General features: G+C 44.3%; 1 protein-coding gene across 1 annotated transcript in view; it reads left to right on the forward strand.

Moving 5' to 3' along the window:
* The window catches only part of COL6A5 (collagen type VI alpha 5 chain), a 117,120-nt gene that overhangs the window by 22,420 nt on the left and 76,704 nt on the right, over positions 1–17,996 (forward strand). The window contains 4 exon segments of the mRNA XM_010961237.3: positions 1,661–2,293; positions 8,284–8,844; positions 12,149–12,703; positions 14,754–15,329. Coding sequence (XP_010959539.2) covers positions 1,661–2,293; positions 8,284–8,844; positions 12,149–12,703; positions 14,754–15,329 — 2,325 coding nt within the window.

Consider the following 17,996-nt stretch of genomic DNA (forward strand, 5'->3'; position numbering starts at 1 on the left):
TCCAGTCGTCTGCTGATGGACATTTAGGTTGTTCCCATGTCTTGGCTATTGTAAATAGTGCTGCTATGAACATTGGGGTGCAGGTGTCTTTTTGAATTAGGGTTCCCTCTGGATATATGAGGTTATCACTTTTGATGGCAGATTCTGTGCTTATGTTTTTCACAGCTAAGACATACATGCTCTGGGCTTCTTGCTTGTTCCTACGTCTTGCTGGCCTTTCTGCCAGAATTCATCTTCCTTTTTTTTTGTTTTCAGTAATTTTTTTTTTATTGAGTTATAGTCAATTTACAATGTTGTATCAAATTCCAGTGTAGAGCACAATTTTTCAGTTATACATGAACGTACATATATTTATTGTCACTTTTTTTTTCTCTGTGAGCTACCTACCACAAGATCTTGTATATATTTCCCTGTGCTATACAGTATAATCTTGTTTATCTATTCTACACATGCCTGTCAGTATCTACAAATTTCGAACTCCCAGTCTGTCCCTTCCCACCCCCTGCCCCCTTGGCAACCACAAGTTTGTATGCTATGTCTATGAGTCTGTTTCTGTTTTGTATTTATGTTCTGTTTTGTTTTTTTTTTTTTTAAATTCCACATATGAGTAATCTCATATGGTATTTTTCTTTCTCTTTCTGGCTTACTTCACTTAGAATGACATTCTCCAGGGACATCCATGTTGCTACAAATGGTGTTATGTTGTCATTTTTTATGGCTGAATAGTATCCTCTTCCTTTTGAACCACATGTAACTGAATCTTTTTCTTCATTCACATCTCAACCCAAATGTAATCCTGTCAGAGAGACCCTCCCTGACTTATTTATGTCTCAGATAAGCTAGTCCTCACCCCACATCCATAGCATAGGGCAGCTCAGTTAGGTCACCTGTTTTATTTCCTTGCTAGCATTTATTGTGGTCTGAAGGGGTATAATCTATTCATCTGACCTGCCTCTAGAATGTAAGCTCCCTGAGGTCAGAGATTTTTCTACTAATTCATGCCTGCATCCCAACACTTGAAAGTGGTGGTGGTTCATACTGGTGGTGGTGGACTTGGAGGTCTTAGTGGTGGCTGGTGGAGGTGGTGGTAGTGAGAGTGTTGGAGATGAAGGTGGTGGCATTGCTGGAGGTGAGGCTGGTGGTGGCAGAGTGATGGTTGTTGGTGGTGGTAGTGATTGTTGTTGGTAGGGATAGTAGAGGTGGCGGTAATGGTGATGGTGTTGGTGTTGGTGATCGTGAAGACCATGGTGGTGGTGATGGTGGTCAAGTTGGAGGAGATGGTGCTGTTGGTAATGGGGGTCATACTGGTGTTGATGATCACGAAGACCATGGTGGTGGTGATGGAGGTGGAGGTGATGGTGGTGGTGGTAGTGGTGGTTATACTGGTGGTGGTGGTCATGAAGTCCATGGTGATGGGATGTGGGAAGAAAATTAGTAAGAAGCATTCTTCAGTTAGAGGAAAGAGCATTGCAAAGCCTCTGGAGTCAATGATCAATGTAACTTTGTTCAGACTTTTTATCTTTCTTTCAGTTAAAAAAAATTGCTAACTGCATCTGTCACGACTACTTCTATTTTCACGGATGCCTGTTGACAATCTGCAAAGTGCGTTTCTCACCCTGGGCCGGGGGTTTGTGCTAATCCTCATGCTTTCTCTCCACAGTTCCCTCTCCCAGGGTGTGTCAGAAAGATTCCCTTGCTGACCTCATGTTCCTGGTAGATGAGTCTCTTGAGACCAGAGAAGATCTCCGGAACCTGCAGAGCTTCCTGAGGAACATCTCCTCCTCCATGGGTGTGAAAGAAAACTGCCTGCGGCTTGGCCTGATGAGTTACAGTGACAGAGCCCAGACGCTTTCTCTTCTGAAATCAAGCACAACCCAATCGGAATTTCAGAAGCAAATTGAGAAGCTGTCTCTGCGGGCTGGAAAATCCAACGCAGGGGTTGCCCTTGAGAAGCTGAGGGCAGAAGGCTTCTCAGCCTCAAATGGTAGCAGGAGGGCACAAGGAGTGCCTCAGATTGCAGTCCTGGTCACTCACAGACCGTCCGATGACCAGGTGCGCGAGGCTGCCCTGAGTCTCCGACTGGAGGACATAACTGTGTTTGCCACAGGCATCCAAGGAGCTAACAAGACCCAATTAGAAGAAATAGTGTCTTACCCTCCGGGACAGATGCTCTCCATGCTGAAGTCCTACGCAGACTTGGAAACTTACAGTAAGAACTTCCTGAAAAAGCTCCAGAATGAAATATGGTCCCAAATTTCAACTACTTCTGAACAAGTGGAACTTGATAAAACTGGTATGTTTTAAAAAATACTTTTCTTATTATAAAAGTAATCTGAATAGTTGCCTAGGGCCAGTGCAGGAGCAAGGGCTGACTGTAATTGGATTAGGGATTATAGAAGTGTTCTAAAACCAGATTTTGTTTGATGGTTGCACAGTTTCATAAATTTCCTAAAAATTATTGAATGGTTGCAATGAATGAATTTTTTAAGCATGCAAATCATACCTCAATAAAATGTAAAAAAAACAATGTTAATTATAAAATAGTTTCATGGTGCTGATGAACATAAAGAAGAAAATAAAATCGCCTGTCATCCTAGCTGTCAGATAAAGCCATTCTTAACATTTATTTCTCTTATCTTTTATTCTCTTCTCTCTTGACACTCATACACACACACACATTTTTTTTAAAAAGGATGTAACATTGTGAATATCAGTGCTGTTGAATGGAATTTTCTGCAGTGCTGGAAATGTTCCTTCTCTTCACTGTCCAATAAGGCAGCCAAGTATGGTTATTGAGCACCTGAAATGTGGGTAATATAACTGAAGAAATGAGTTTTAAATATAATTTAATTTTAATTTCTCTTTATTAGAATAGCCACAGGCTGGTGGTTGTCATATTGGACAGTGCAGGAATGCACTGTTAGGTACCTTGTATCAGTCACAATTATAGCTGAGTGTGACTAACAAAAGAAAAAACATAGCAATGATTTAAACAGGATGAAACCTATTTTTTTTTCTGTTTCACACATAAGTCCTAAGGTAGGTTTAAAAAGCTGGGTGATACACCACAGTGTCAGGGACCCTGTCTCTTTCTAAGTTGTTGTTTTTTGTGTTTGCCTCTGATCTCAGCATCATAATCCAGGATAACTGCTCCTGGCATTACATTCACATCCAGCAACAAGAACAATGGAAGAGAAGGAAAACGGCAGGTTTCCACCTCCTTTTCTTCAAGGACACTCCTAGGAATTGCACACACCACCTTTGCTGACATCCCATTGGCCAGAACGTGGTCACGTGTCACACCTCATTGTAAAAATGATGGCTAGAAAGTGTAGTGTTTATCTGGGCAGCCAAGTTCCTAGGCAAATACTGGGGACTAATTGGTATAGAAGGGGAGAATGGATGTTGGGGATAACCAGTACTATATGCCTTCCTCACTCTTCTATGAACCTTATAGAATGAACTTTTGTCCAATTCCTTAAACATTCTTTTGCAACATTTTTTTAAAGATTGGAAATAATATTCCATCTTGTGGATATGACATAATTTGTTTAACACCTCCTAAATTGTTGGCTGTAGAAATCATTGTCAATGTTTTGCTCTTACAAAAGCCTTGCAGGGGTTATCATTGTATTTATATCTTTATCCTCAACCATGATTTTTTCTCACTTTTTAATCTTTTAAAATTATTTTCCTCCATCATTCAAAGGGAGGATATCCTATTTGAGATGCTCTGTGAATCTGCTGTGGTTTTGCTGAGCTCTTCTCAAAGATGCTCAGAGATACTTGCCTAAAGAGACTTGATGTGGCTTTGAATTTATCTAATTTCTGAGATATCTTTTGCCTTCACACATTTCCCTGCAGATAAAATGCTGCCCAACAATTGGGACTCGAATTTGGCAGCATTCACATGGTAGAGAATTATAATCCTCCAATGATATGAAAGTGTTTTTTTTTTTAATGGAGGTACTGGGAATTGAACCCAGAACCTTGTGCGTGCTAAGCACACACTCTACTACTGAGCTCTATACCTACCCTGCTAAGGGTTAATTTTAAATTCAGATTAGTCAATTGAAGGTTTAAGGGCGCACCCTGGGCCAGCCCTGAATTTCCTCTGGCACATAAACATTGCAAGGCAGCAGCAAGAAACCAGGCCCCTCTTACTTCCTGAGTGATACACAGGGAGTCCCTCAGAGTGGCAGTCGCCTTGGTCTAGTACAAACTTTTAGAGCATAGGAGAGATGTGTAGTGTGATCTATCTCAGAGAGTTTGCAGTCATGTGACAAAAAGCTATTATTGTTATAGAATTTCTAAATGGGAAGATACAGGACCGAGGCTAGGGCAAGGGCCATCCAAGGGGATGGCTATCTTTCAGAAGATCTTAGTAAGTGACTTCTTGTTAATTCAGTGGCTCTCACACATTGGTACCTGAGTTAGATTGAGTTCCTCAGAAATAGATGGTAGATAAGGAGTCATGTGAAATCAATGGATTAGAAATATACACAGGAAAAACTGGGGGTGGGTAGGGAAGTGAGGATTTGGGAACATGAGGGCAGGATGATAAGGAAACTCTCAGGGAGGGTCAGATCCACAGAACCAGTCTAGAGACAGCACGGGTGAAACCTTAGAGTCGTCAAGGGGCAAGGTAACAAGAGAATTTCTATTCCAGCATACTTGAGGGAATATACATTTCCAGACACATTCCAGACACTTTCAACAGCTGGAAAGCAGCCCATGTACCAGCAGACACAGGTCCTAGCTGTTGGAATGAGAGCACGGAAACTGGTATACACAAAATAGTAAAGGACTTGAGAGGTTACGGGCAGGGCACCCAAAGTGTCTACTGTGAACTTATCAGAGTTTGCTGCGAAGCTTGTGAGCAATTCAGTGGCCCAACCCAATGACTCTAGTCTCTGTGGGTAGGGCCTAGGCACTTGCATTTTAGAAAGCTCCCCAATGAACTCACACTAGGAATACTGGAGAACCACTACTGTAGTGAATTTGCCATGGTCTAGAGTTGGGTAGCCAGCTGTGCAGTTTTAGAGTGGTCAGACAGAGAGAATTCATCAATATTGACGGTCCCTGAGGTACCCACCACATCTGGCACTAGTAGGCATTTCATTTATTAACTAGAACTTTGTTCAGTCCAGGGAAGACTCACATTAACCAAACCGAGGGACTGATGTATAACAAAAGGATGGCAATTACCTTTGTAATGGAACTTTTGGTGCTCAGGGGCCTGGACATTCATGTCCTCTGAGAAATATAGTCTGTCCCTGTAGGCATGTAGACCAGTGAGCAGCTAAATTGTCATCCAAAGAGTGCTGGAGGTTGTAGAATCAGAGCAAGGGAGTTAGTTTTGTGACTGAAATGTCTAGCGGTATTTAATCAGGGGAATGTAATTTAAAATCAGATATATAGATCTGCATCTCTGCCTCTCTCTTGACATAATTGTGCAGGTGAGGTCGTGGGCCAGGGGACACATTTTTCTTCAGCACTGTCCAATTGAACTTTTTTGATGGAAATATTCTATAATTATACCATCCAGAATGTTAGGCACTGGCCACATAGGACTGTTAAGCACCTTGAAATGTGGCTATGACAACTGAAGAGCTTTCTTTTAAATTGTATTTAATTTTAAGCTGCTTGATTTCACATTTTAATAGCAGTGTGTGACTAGTGGCTAGTGTATTGGACCAGCCCGGCTCCAGGTGGGGTTGGATGGGTCTTGCCATGGTTGCCTGCTAGGACTCGGGGGTTTTTCTCTACTTCATTGCTGACCACCATTCTTCCTTCTGAAGAATACCTAATTCTTCTTTATTAGCTGTATAAATCCGTTCATTCTGTCTGCTGTTAAGTTTTGCTGGCCTGGGATCAACCCTGTCTTTTGCAGATCACTGCTTATCTTTGCCCTAATACTTTACATGTAGATTTCGTAATTTAATGCTCAGGGTTACATGTATTTCCAAAATTTCTTATTTCTTAAGGACCAACTCACTGTAGCCTACAGGAGTGTCAGTAGCTATAAATCCCCCCCACCCAAAAACTATCCAGAAAGAAAATAGTTTTGAAGTGACTAAATTGTCCTGTATTTTAAAGATCCTTCAAAATGCAGAGTAGATAAACAAGATTATACTGTATAGCACAGGGAAATATATACAAGATCTTACGGTAGCTCACAGAGAAAAAAATGTGACAATGAATTACATATATGTTCATGTATAACTGAAAAATTGTGCTCCACACTGAAATTTGACACAACATTGTAAAATGATTATAAATCAATAAAAAAAGTTAAAAAAAATAAACATCCTTCCACATCCTCAACCTTTTGCGCACATAACCTAAGTTTTCAAGGCGCGCTGTTTTCTTCTACCCAGTTTCACCGAGGACTAGACAGAGTTGTGAGCAGGCTATTAGGAATGTTAAAGCACTTTCTCACAGAATCTGCTCAGCACAGGAAGGAACACTGAGAGCTTTTTTATTCAACATTTTTTTGTTGAAATCCTGGGATGTACCAGGCCTACTAGGTGGAAGAGGAAAACTAAGTCAAGTCTCTGCCCTCGTGGAGATGACATTCTGTGGCCCATGAACAAATGAATAGGGTATTTCAGAAGGTAATGGGCACCATAAGGAAAACAAATGGGGTGACGAGAGAGACAGTGATTGCTGTGCTTTAGCTGGAAGGGAAGAGAAGGACTTTTTACTGCCATTTGTGTTGGCACATCATTGAGATGAGAATGAATCAGCCATGTGAATATTTGGGGGGAAGAGTATTCCAGGAAAGGGGAGGGCATGTGCAAAAGCCCTGGGGCATGTTTAAAGCAGAGAGAGGAGCCCATGTAGTTGGAACACGGTGAGTAAGATGAAGAACAGCTGGAAACAGGGTCAGAGAGAGAAGCAGGGGGAAAGACCAGGCTGACTTTTCATGTTTAAATTCTAAATGCAGTAATCAATCATTTAAGTTGAAGAGTAATATGGTCTAGTTCTTGGTTTTTTTTTTAAATTTTGTTATTGAAGTATAGTTGATTTACAATTGTTTCAGGTGTACAGCAAAGGGATTCAGTTATACATACACATATATATATTCAGACTCTTTTTCATTATAGGTTATTACAAGATATTGAGTATAGTTCCCTGTGCTGTACAGTAGGACCTTGGTGTTTATTTTATATATAGTAGTTTGTATCTGCTAATCCCAAACTAAATATCCCTCTCCTCCCTTCCCCTTTGGTAACCATAGTTTTTTTCTATGTCTGTGAATCTATTTTTGGTTTGTAAATAAGATTTGTGTTTTTTTTTTCTTTTTTAGATTCCACATATAAGTGGTATCATATTTGTCTTTCTCTGTCTGACTCAGTTCACTTAGTATGATAATCTCTAGGTCCATCCATGTTGTTGCAGATGGCATTATTTCACTCTTTTTTTAATCTTGTTTTAAATTTTTTTTATTGAAGTATAGTCAGTTTACAATGTGTCAATTTCTAGTGTATATCATAATGTTTCAGTTGTATGTATATGTATATATGTTTGTTTTCATATTCTTTTTCATTGTAGGTTACTACAAGATATTGAATATAGTTCCCTGTGCTATGCAGAAGAAACTTGTTGTTTATCCAGTTTATATACAGTAGTTAGTATCTGCAAATTTCAAGCTCCCAATTTATCCCTTCCCACCCCCTTCCCCTGCTGGTAACCATAAGTTTGTTCTCTATATTTCATTCTTTTTACTGCTGAGTAGTATTCCATTGTATAAATATAGTACAGCTTCTTTATCCAGTCCTCTTCAATAGACGTTTAGGTTACTTCCTTGTCTTGGCTGCTGTAAATAGCGCTGCCTTGTTCTAGCTTTAAGTATATTGTTCTAGTTGCTCCAGGCAGAAGAGGTTATTGGGGAAATAAGAACAGAAGGTCATCTATCCCATCCCATTTCTTAGGAAATGATAAGGCAGAAACTGTCTGAAAAGGCAGGTGTCAATACTAGAACGATTTTAACTAAGAGCCTGGATACTTGGGAATCTGGTCCTTACCCTATAATTACTGGCCGTGTGACCTCAGACAAACCCCTATGTCTCCTTCAGTTTCAATTTCCTCATGAGATTGTAAATTTCAAAGGCGAAAACGGGCATGAATGTGCTTAGGAAAGTGTCCAGGCTTCTGAAGGGTCCTCATTCTTTAGAACCTTCCCAGCCTCGTGCTCCTGTGCAAACCCACTTGGAATGTTCACTCCAGATTCTCTGTAATTCATGGAAAATGCAGTTTCCACTTTACATTTTTCTGCAGGCTGTGTGGATACAAAAGAGGCCGATCTCTATTTCCTCATCGACGGCTCCGGCAGCATTGAGGACAAACACTTTGAGCAAATCAAGGCATTTATGACGGCAGTGATAGATATGTTTAGCATCGGCCCAGGCAAAGTCCAAGTTGGCACTGTGCAGTTTTCAGACACGACGGAAGTGGAATTTAATATCAGTCACTATTCTAATGATGTGAAATTAAAGCAGGCTGTTTCTAACATCAAGCAACTCAAAGGCGGCACTTTGACTGGGGCAGCACTGGACTTCATGCTGCGAGTGATCAGGGAGGACAGGAGACACAGGACCACCGAGGTCCCCTGTTACCTCGTTGTGTTGACTGACGGGATGTCAACGGATGGCGTTGTGGAACCTGCTGAGAGACTGCGGGCTGAACACATCACCATTCATGCAGTCGGCATCGGGGAGGCCAACAAGATAGAACTACTACAAATTGCTGGGCAAGAGGAGAGGGTTAGTTTTGGGCAGAACTTTGATTCTTTAAAGAGCATAAAAGACGAGGTTGTTCGCAGCATCTGCAGTGAGAAAGGTAAGCCAAACAAAAAGGCTTTATTCCCTGTACCTCATTCGTGGCTTCAGGTGGACAAATAGCCAGGCTCAGACAAGGAGCGAGGGGACCAGTGGTCTGGCTAACACTTTGCTGACTTCTTTCACAACTGTGGAGGGATTCAGCCCCTCATTTGAAACCCGTAGCCGAGATTGGAGAATCCCTCTACAGACAGCTGTCCTGGGGCCATCTTGGAAGTCAGAAGCGGGAAGGTTGCTAAGAGTGTTGTTGCCTTGACAAAGCCCACTGCTGTGAGGGGTAGGAGGCACTATATCCTGTGTGTGTGTGTGTGTGTGTGTGTGTGTGCGTGCTCACGCGCGTACATGTACACACACTCACTGAGGCAGGTAAGTACAGTAGAAAAGAAGATGAGCTCTGACTTTAACTAGATTAGGGTTCAACTCGCTTCACTACCTGAGCCTTGAACTTGCTCATCTGTAAAATCAGGACAGTGCCTACATCAGAGTATCCTTGTAGGTTTAGTGTCATAAACACCAGCCATTATTCCTCTATGGTGAACGCAGATCTGGTACATATGAAACCCTGGTACATACAGAAACACGTATTTGTATTTTTGTTCTGGCTAAAAACCAAGTAACCAAAAGTTAGGGAGAACAAACTTGCAAATTCGTGTACCTGATTGTTATTTCTCTTATTAACATAGCCACTTACTAATGGAAGATGGTATGTGTTGATGGCTGGTCTTAGCACATGAAAATGCTGTCTGCTGAGAGGCATGTTAGCTTCTGGATTAGGATAAAGGATGCAGGAGTCAAAGCATCAAAGTCCACACGCCAGCTTTATCAGTGATGGGCTGCCAACCTGGAGTGGTTACTTACTGTCTTCCTGCCTTGGTCCCTTGTGTGTAGGCTTCTTGTGAAACTTAAAGGTAATAATGTGTGCGGACACTTAGAAGAGTGCTTGGCCCACGGTCAGCGCTGCATAAAACTTAGCTCTTGTAAAAGTTGGCTGAGGTGTGCCCTGAGGAGAAAAGGAAAAGAATTCTCACTTATTTGAACTTACAAAAGTGACAGTGTGTTGGAATTTTCTCTGAGTCACTCAAATCAAAAGAAAACTAAGCGAGCCCATAAGCAGGACTCAAAGCAAAATCCTAAATCACAATGTAATCGGTTTTTCTTCCTGTTGTGGGCAGTAGCAGCGTGGGGTCTTCAGGATGTCTTAGAAAGAGGACCAGAGTCAATGTTCCCTGACGTTTCCTGGAGCTGATGCCAAGGAGAGTAAAAGGGCTTCAGGAAGCATAAGCTGGATTGTAAGTCAGGTCTCTCCAGGGAGGAGGTCATGGACCAGTCTGAAGAGGTGCAGTATGCTTTTTGTAGCTCAGGGAATTGCATTTCAGAAGCCCAACCCCTGGCACACTCAATGGAGGAGGCAAACTGTGGGCCAGGAAATGGGCCACGAGATGGAGAACAGAGGCAGAAAGGCTAAGGAGCTGAGCTGAAGGGCCTAGAAAAAGCCTGACTGGTCTCAGCAGAGGTGGATGGAGGGAGACACAGTGTATTGGTTAAGGGGCAGTTTCAGCTGCTCCAGCAAAAGGACCGCACACTGCACAACCCGGAATATTGTTTCACTCCTGTGTCACGGTCCAGGGTAAGCCGTCCTGGTCTAGCAAAGAGGCTGGTCCATGCACAACAGAGCATCCATCTCTAGGTCAAAAGTGGAGCGTCTGTTCCCATCACCTTGCATTTGTGGGAAGGGAGATGGGGCCAGGAGAGCTCCATTGTTTCGCTATTAAGACGCAGAAGCGGCCAGATCACTCCTGCTCAGACCTGTTGGCCAGAACACAGTCACAGGGCCCCCATCTAGCTTCAAGGAAGCCTGGGAAATATAGTCTGTACCTGGGTGACCATCTGCCCAGTTGAAACTTTATTGACATGGAAGAGATGGGGGAACCGATAGCAGAGGACAAGAAACAGTCTCTGTTCCAAGTAGAGGCAAGAAGGTAGATTCTGTGAATAGTAAACCACATGTATAAGTCTCTTCTTCTGACGTGCGTTTCCTGGAAGAGAGCCTTGCACATTTCACAGCACTGGGGCTTTGCCAAGGACACCAGCATCTTCAGTGACTTCCCTGTTTACAACTTCCAAAATGGCCCCAGGGCAGCGCGGATCTCCAGTGATGGCCTTAGTGCCCCCTGGCGGGCCTTATACAAGTTATTAAAAATAGTCAGCATCTTTTAATTCTTCTAGGGCTGATGCTCACTGTTCATTTTCAAATAGTATGGGATAGACTCTGCGCATAGTGGGGGGGGGCTGGTAAGAAAATGGAGGTGGTAACTAAGAAGATACATGCTGCGTTTACACAGCCTGTAAATATATTTTCTTTAGCATGTATCTTCTTAGTCTTAACCCTTTTGTCTATATGTGATATATATAAATAAATACATATTTGTCTTAGTATATTATTAATATACATTAATATATTAATGTATAAACGTATGTAATATAAATATATATTTGCCTATATATAATATATATGCACGATAGTACGTATATGTATATGTATGTATACATATACACACACCTGTACTATGAGTTATTAACATATTTTATGGCTTATAGAAATTAGTATTCTATGTGTATATATGTGTACAGATACCTATTTACATGTGCATATATATGTCCACTTCCCATCAGTAGGATATCTACAAATTTTATGTATAAATAAACAGTCCATGTTGAATGGATACATACTTACTAATGTCTTTATTACCTCTCGTAAAAGCTTTTGACCCCAATTTCTAATGTTGATTTATAGTGTTTATCAAATCACTTTAAATTATCCCAGAAAATTGTGCTATATAAATATTCCTGGGAACTTTGTGTTTCAAGAAAATACATAAAACCATAGAATATTACTCATATTAGTGTCTAAAATTGATTGCTCTTCTCTGATTTCCTTTTTTGATCACCATTGTGTCTTTAACCCATAGCCTGAAGTTTGCCATTTTGTACACATCAAGAATTATGAATGAGTGAATTATGAATAAATGCATAATGCATGCATGAAGAAACGAATGAATGAATGCATACTCCGGGAGTTGCATTTCTTCTTTAAAACTTCTTAGGTCATCTTCAGTGAATTTCTGATTTAGGGTTCTAGTCAACAGGCTTCTATAAAAGAAGTAACACTTTCAGGTGCAACGGCAGTTGCTTGAGTTAATTTTTGATATTTTCTGATTAATGGATTTATTTCTGCTTTACTGTCTGCATGGATCCTGAGAGCCATGCCAACCTGGTTTATTTCTGGTCTTTTTGATTACGTGCAGGATGTGAAGACATGAAGGCTGACATCATGTTTCTGGTGGATGGTTCTAGGAGTATAGGACCTGAAAATTTTGTGAAAATGAAAACCTTCATGAAAAACCTATTAGCTAAGATTCAGGTTGGTCCAGACAAAGTCCGGATTGGTGTCATCCAGTTCAGTGACTATAATAAGGAAGAATTCCAGCTTGACAAATACTTCACACAAGGAGAAATTTCTGATGCCATAGACAGCATGTCTCACATCGACCAGAACACTTTGACTTGAAGTGCACTAACCTTCGTAGCTGACTACTTCACCGAGCCCAGGGGGGGCCGTCCCACAGTCAGAAAGTTCCTCATCCTCATCACGGATGGAGAAGCCCAAGATGAAGTCAGAGACCCCGCGAGAGCCCTTCGGGACAAAGGTGTGACCATCTTCTCCGTGGGGGTGTACGGTGCCGTTAGGTCTCAGCTGGAGGAGATCAGTGGGGACAGCAGCCTGGTCTTCCATGTTGAGAACTTCGATGATCTAAAGGCTATAGAGAAAAAGCTCGTCTTCCGTGTGTGCGCTCTTCACGGTAAGGGACCCTGTCACCCTTCAGGGCTCGAGGGTGGGTGCTGACGACTTCAGAGTGGGGTGGACAGTGACTGGCACTCTGGACTTCAGTCTTAACTTTTGGTCTTCTCTATATTGAGTAAAACACTCATGACTCATGATTTCTAGGGATATTGCAATTTTGCCCACTAACTTGTCAGCAAAGTAGTCTGACTTTGATGACTTCAAATATATTCCAAGAGGGTCTCAGATTTATATATGTAACTTCCAGCTCTTTAATACCTGTGTACCTAGAGTTCTCCAGAGCCAGTTTTTAATCCCAGCTGACTCCTCCAAATTGTTTCTTGGCTGCCTATAACCATTGTTAAGCAGTAACTAATTAGAGATACAAATTCATCGTCCTGTTAGTTAAGTACAATATCCTAAGCACACTCCAGCCGCCCCAGCAAAACCCTCTGTGTTTTAAATATATGGTGTGTGTTTTCATTACTTTGTGTTAGCCTTCTTACCCTCAGTCAGCTTAGCATTTCACATGTGCCTGTTCATGCATCCATCTCTTTGGAAAACTTCACCTTGTTACTTTAAAAAAAAAATAATTGCTTGGGAGTGAGGCATCATCCTTTTCATCTGACAAACTGTAGCGCTTTTTGAATTATATTGAACAACCTGCAGTTTGAGCCCATCAGTTTTTTTTCTTTTCTTTTTGTTTTGTAGAGGGGGAGGTAGTTAGGTTTGTTTTTTTTTTTTTTTAATAGAGGTACTGGGGATGCAACCCAGGACTTGGTGCATGCTAAGTGTGTGCTCTACCACTGAGCTCTGCCCTCCCCACAAGCCTGTCAATTTTAATGGTTCTTGAGTGAGAACTTGCTATAAATCTATCACATGTTGTGATCTGTGTTTTGGACACCATGAAGGGAACAGACCAAAGCATTAGTACATTTCTTGTATGCTGTTCCTCTGGCAACACAGACACCTCCTTTGGACTTCGTTCTTCAGAATCCCGTGTGTGAAAACTTCAGAAAGTTAACAAATTAAGATAAACTCTGAGTTTCAGGCAATAGCTCTAAGATTTCCCTTGTCACAGCTTAACTGGAAGTTTTTTCTTCCTCCAAAAAGTGATTCCGAGCCTCTTGGTGCTGTGAAACTTTAGCTGACTTGTGTATGAGCTCACCTCATACATGTTTATCAAGTCGACTCATTAAATGTTCACCCAGTGGTGACTAGTCGCCACATCCCAGTGGGTCACGGCCCCAGGTTCCTCCTGACACAGCCTGGGCTCTTCCACAGTGGATGAGACTTGGAATTTTGAGACCTGGTTGCCAGAAATAAGGGTTGGAGGTAGGGTAGGCAGGTGGGAGGGGGCAGGAAGGGAGCCCTGGGGAGGCACATGCTTAAGTGACTGAGGGGAGGAAGGGTGGAAACTGGCTGACACTTTGGAGATCCTGCAGCGTGGCCACTTGGCTTCTCACGTGGAGGAGGGGTCGGGGCTAGGATGAGGCGATAGGAGTTTAGCTCTGCTGCCACGTGGGGCCTTTCTGACTTTCACTTCAGGAGGTCAGGGGAAGGAACACAGGTAGATGTGAAGAGGCCTGGTGCACCTGGGAAAGCTTCTCTCCCAGAAGCCGAGCAGGTGAAACTCCCAGTGTATTCACTGAGCCCCGGAGTCCTTCAGCACTGCAGGCTGGTCGGACCAACACTGGTCACGTGTCACCACTCTACTGACACTGAATGACTTTCTGACATGCCCTGCTGGTTGAAAGACCGCTTAGCAAAAGGCATGGCACGTCCCAATGAGATTTAGCAGAACAGAGTGGGGAGGCGTGGGGACCACCGGTCATGGGGTCCTGTCCATTAAAGGTGCCGATGTCCTTGCAATCATGATCCGGGCAAGTGGGACATCTCAGAGCCTCCTCTTCTTTCTCCAAAACATGGCAACAGCCACCCCTGAGTGAAGAGTTGCTCCTGGCCCATGGCAGGCTCGTGGCAGATGTCAGTTGGCTTTCCCTCCTGAGCGGCCGGCGTAGAACCTGCTGCAGAACAGGTTTGCGATGCCTGCCTTCTTCTCCTTTCAGATTGTAAAAGGATTAAGCTGTTAGACATCGTGTTTGTGCTGGACCACTCAGGCAGCATCAGCCGCCAAGACCAAGAAAGCATGATGAACCTCACCATCCACCTGGTGAAGAAATCGGACGTGGGCCCGGACCGAGTTCAGTTTGGAGCGCTCACGTACTCTGACCAGCCCGAGGTTCTCTTCTACCTCAACACCTACTCGAACAGGTCCGCGGTCGTTGAGCATCTGAGGAGGCGCCGGGACACCGGCAGGAGCACCTACACCGCCCGGGCCCTGGAGCACGCCGGCAGCCTGTTCACGGAGGAGCACGGCAGCCACATCAAGCAGAACGTGAAGCAGATGCTGATCGTCATCACGGATGGGGTGTCCCATGACCAAGACCTGCTCGGGGACGCGGCCTCGAAGCTGAGGCGCCAGGGCATCGTCATCTATGCTGTGGGTGTAGGACAGGCCAACCAAGAGGAGCTCGAGATGATGGCGGGGGACAGAAACTACACTGTCCATGTGAGTGACTTCAGCAAGCTGAAGGATGTCTACCAGTCTCTGCAAGACAGCATGTGCACCAACGCAGGAGAGGGTAAGTGCTTCCAGTGCCTCTTCCGGGGTGGCAGTCAGTTTAAGCAGGAAGTAAATGATGAGTCTTGGCTTCCCATTACCTGGGTGTCGCAGGCTGCATCGTTCTCTGCTCAGGCTTCGTGTTTCTCATCTCTGGAAGAAATGCACTGATGAAGCAGGAGTCAACAGGTCCTTCGCCACCATGGTGTGCCTTGAAGCGATGCAACACGAAGGTTTCAGAAGCGTTCCTTGCTCTCTGGCCTCGCTGTTGCCCTTTTCTTGGCAGGAAGAACCCTTCTTAGGGTCATATTCACCTCTGCTCATTCACGGTTGCCTGTGCCGCTCCGTTTGCATGATGGTGTCAGAGCAACCACGGGGCATCAGTTTCAGGCCAAACTCAAGTGCAGAGTTTCATGGTTTCAACAGGTAGACTTGTTTTCAGAGCTCCAGGGCCATCTAAATGGGATTATCAACATCCTGTAGGGCCGTTGGACGTCCAAGTGGTGCGATGAGTTTTTCTGAATAAGGGCCACAAGTGCAGAAAGGAGGAATGGGAGCTGAATGTGGAGTCATAGAGACGGGGAGGGAAGGGGCCAAAGCCCACTCCATGGGATACAGCTGGGTTAGGATGGGCTGGAGGCATCACACCCGAGTGAGGAGACGGTGAGATCTGCCCCTGACCTTGAAGCAGGGGAGACTGACAGGTCACCCAGGAGGGCGGCTGTCCCTCCTCAGAAGGCTGGAATCCTTGCCGGCTATTGGCCCAGTCCTCCCGACCTGGGCAACGCACCAGCCAATCAGCTAGCTTCCTGTCTTCCCTCTTCCCCTCCTTCTGCCGACTTCCTGCTCTTTTTCCTCTCCTCCTCCCTCCCTTCCTCTCCCCCAGTTTGCAGCCTACTTTTGTATCCAACACAAATCGTGTTTCTCGGACTGGCGTTAACCCACTCTCATCCCTGTGAGACAGTCCAGCCCCAAACAAAACCTCCCCCAACGCCTGTGTCAGCCTAGCATTTGCTGTGCTGGCTGAGAATATGTCTGACCTCCGCAGCTGGACCTTACTTAAGTCAGCAATAAATCCAGCTCCTTGGTTTCAGATGCTGCGTGATGGTTGCATGTTCAGGGAAACGTGACTTGTCCCGAGGCAGTGGGACCACCTCAGTTCTTACGCCTGTGCCCCCCTTGCCATCTGTCCTGTGCCTTCCAGTCCCTCTTTAACATGAAGCAATCTTCCTGACACACGCTGGACTATGTCACTGATCTGCTCACGGGTCACAGTGTCTAAACTCTCGAGCTCCATGTAGCCCCCGCTGACGTTTCCAACCTCATCTATTGCCCCACCCCCCACAGCCTCTCCAGCCATTCTGAAATCCCCGCATCTCCCAGCACTGTTCCACCCACCACGAACACACCAGCCCACCGCTTCCCCTGGCTACGTCTAGCTTCTCTGTCACATTTCAGCCTTTGTTTGCCCGTTTCCTGACCCAGCACCCGGCAGGGTCCCCACCGTGTCCCCCAACTCCTGCACCTCCTGCTTCTCCAGGTGGTTGCACTTGACACATGTTTGCTGTTTCCTCACGTGCGCCTGTCACAAGACTAGGCGCTCCTTGGGCAGGCTTGGCCTCTTGTTGGTCCTCGGGTCCCCATCAAACCTTAGGATGTTGTTGGGACTTCCGTCTTTTCCTCGGAGTGCAGGACTGTCTTCTTCTCATCCCCTGGACCTGCCCTTTTGGAGGTAGATGCTAAGATGGAGTCTGGGATGCAAGATGTTTATTAGGGACGACGGCTGTGAAAGAAAAGGGGGAAGCAGAAGAGGCAGAAGTCAGCGACGCATGTCCCGACGTCTCAGTTACCTTCCGTGATCACTTCCGGCTGCAGCATCCCAGCCTTTGCACTTGATTAGAGCTGGGTGTGGGAGGTCATCACCAGGTTACGGGCCGTTTCCCACTGGCCTTCAGGGAGATGACCCTGTGCCCGGTTTACTAGCTGTGAGCACTTGCCCCGTGAAGTTTTAATATCTGGGCTATGGTATTATTAAAACAACTTGTAGTAGAAAAAATCCTGGATGTAAGGGTAAAGGGGACCCAGGTACCAACTCAACCGCATAGTAGTTATGTATTCTGAGGCAAGTTCCTTACCCTCTGGATTCTATTCCTCTTGCAGGGGGTGGGAATTAGGTCTATTCATTGATCTATCTATCTATCTATGTATCTATCTATCTATTTATTTATTTAAAGGAGGTACCAGGAGTTGAACCCAGGACCTTGTGCATGCTAAGCACGCACTCTACCGCTGAGCTATATCCTCCCCCCAGATATTTTTATTTTATTTTGTTTGTTTGTTTATTATTTTTTTGATAGAGGTACTGGGGACTGTGAGACGACTCCTGAGCTGTACCCTCCTCCTCCCGATTCTATTTCTGTGCCTAAAATCAGAATAATTCCTCCTAAGGTGGCCATGAATATTAACCATTGTTGTATGCTGGAAACGTTTTTTAAATGATCATTCTCAGCACAGATGTAAAGTGGTGGCACAATAGGAGCAGGATTACTATCGCAGGGCAGTGGTACCATTGCCGTGACTCGGGTGAACCTCCCGGGGGGGTGTGTAGAAGGGATTCCTCACCTTCGCCGTGACCTTCTAGTGGACATATTCAGGAGCCAAATTTCTTACTTTCCTTCCCAGAGTAGCT

Source organism: Camelus bactrianus, chromosome 1, assembly GCF_048773025.1.
Source record: "Camelus bactrianus isolate YW-2024 breed Bactrian camel chromosome 1, ASM4877302v1, whole genome shotgun sequence".
Lineage (NCBI taxonomy): Eukaryota > Metazoa > Chordata > Mammalia > Artiodactyla > Camelidae > Camelus > Camelus bactrianus.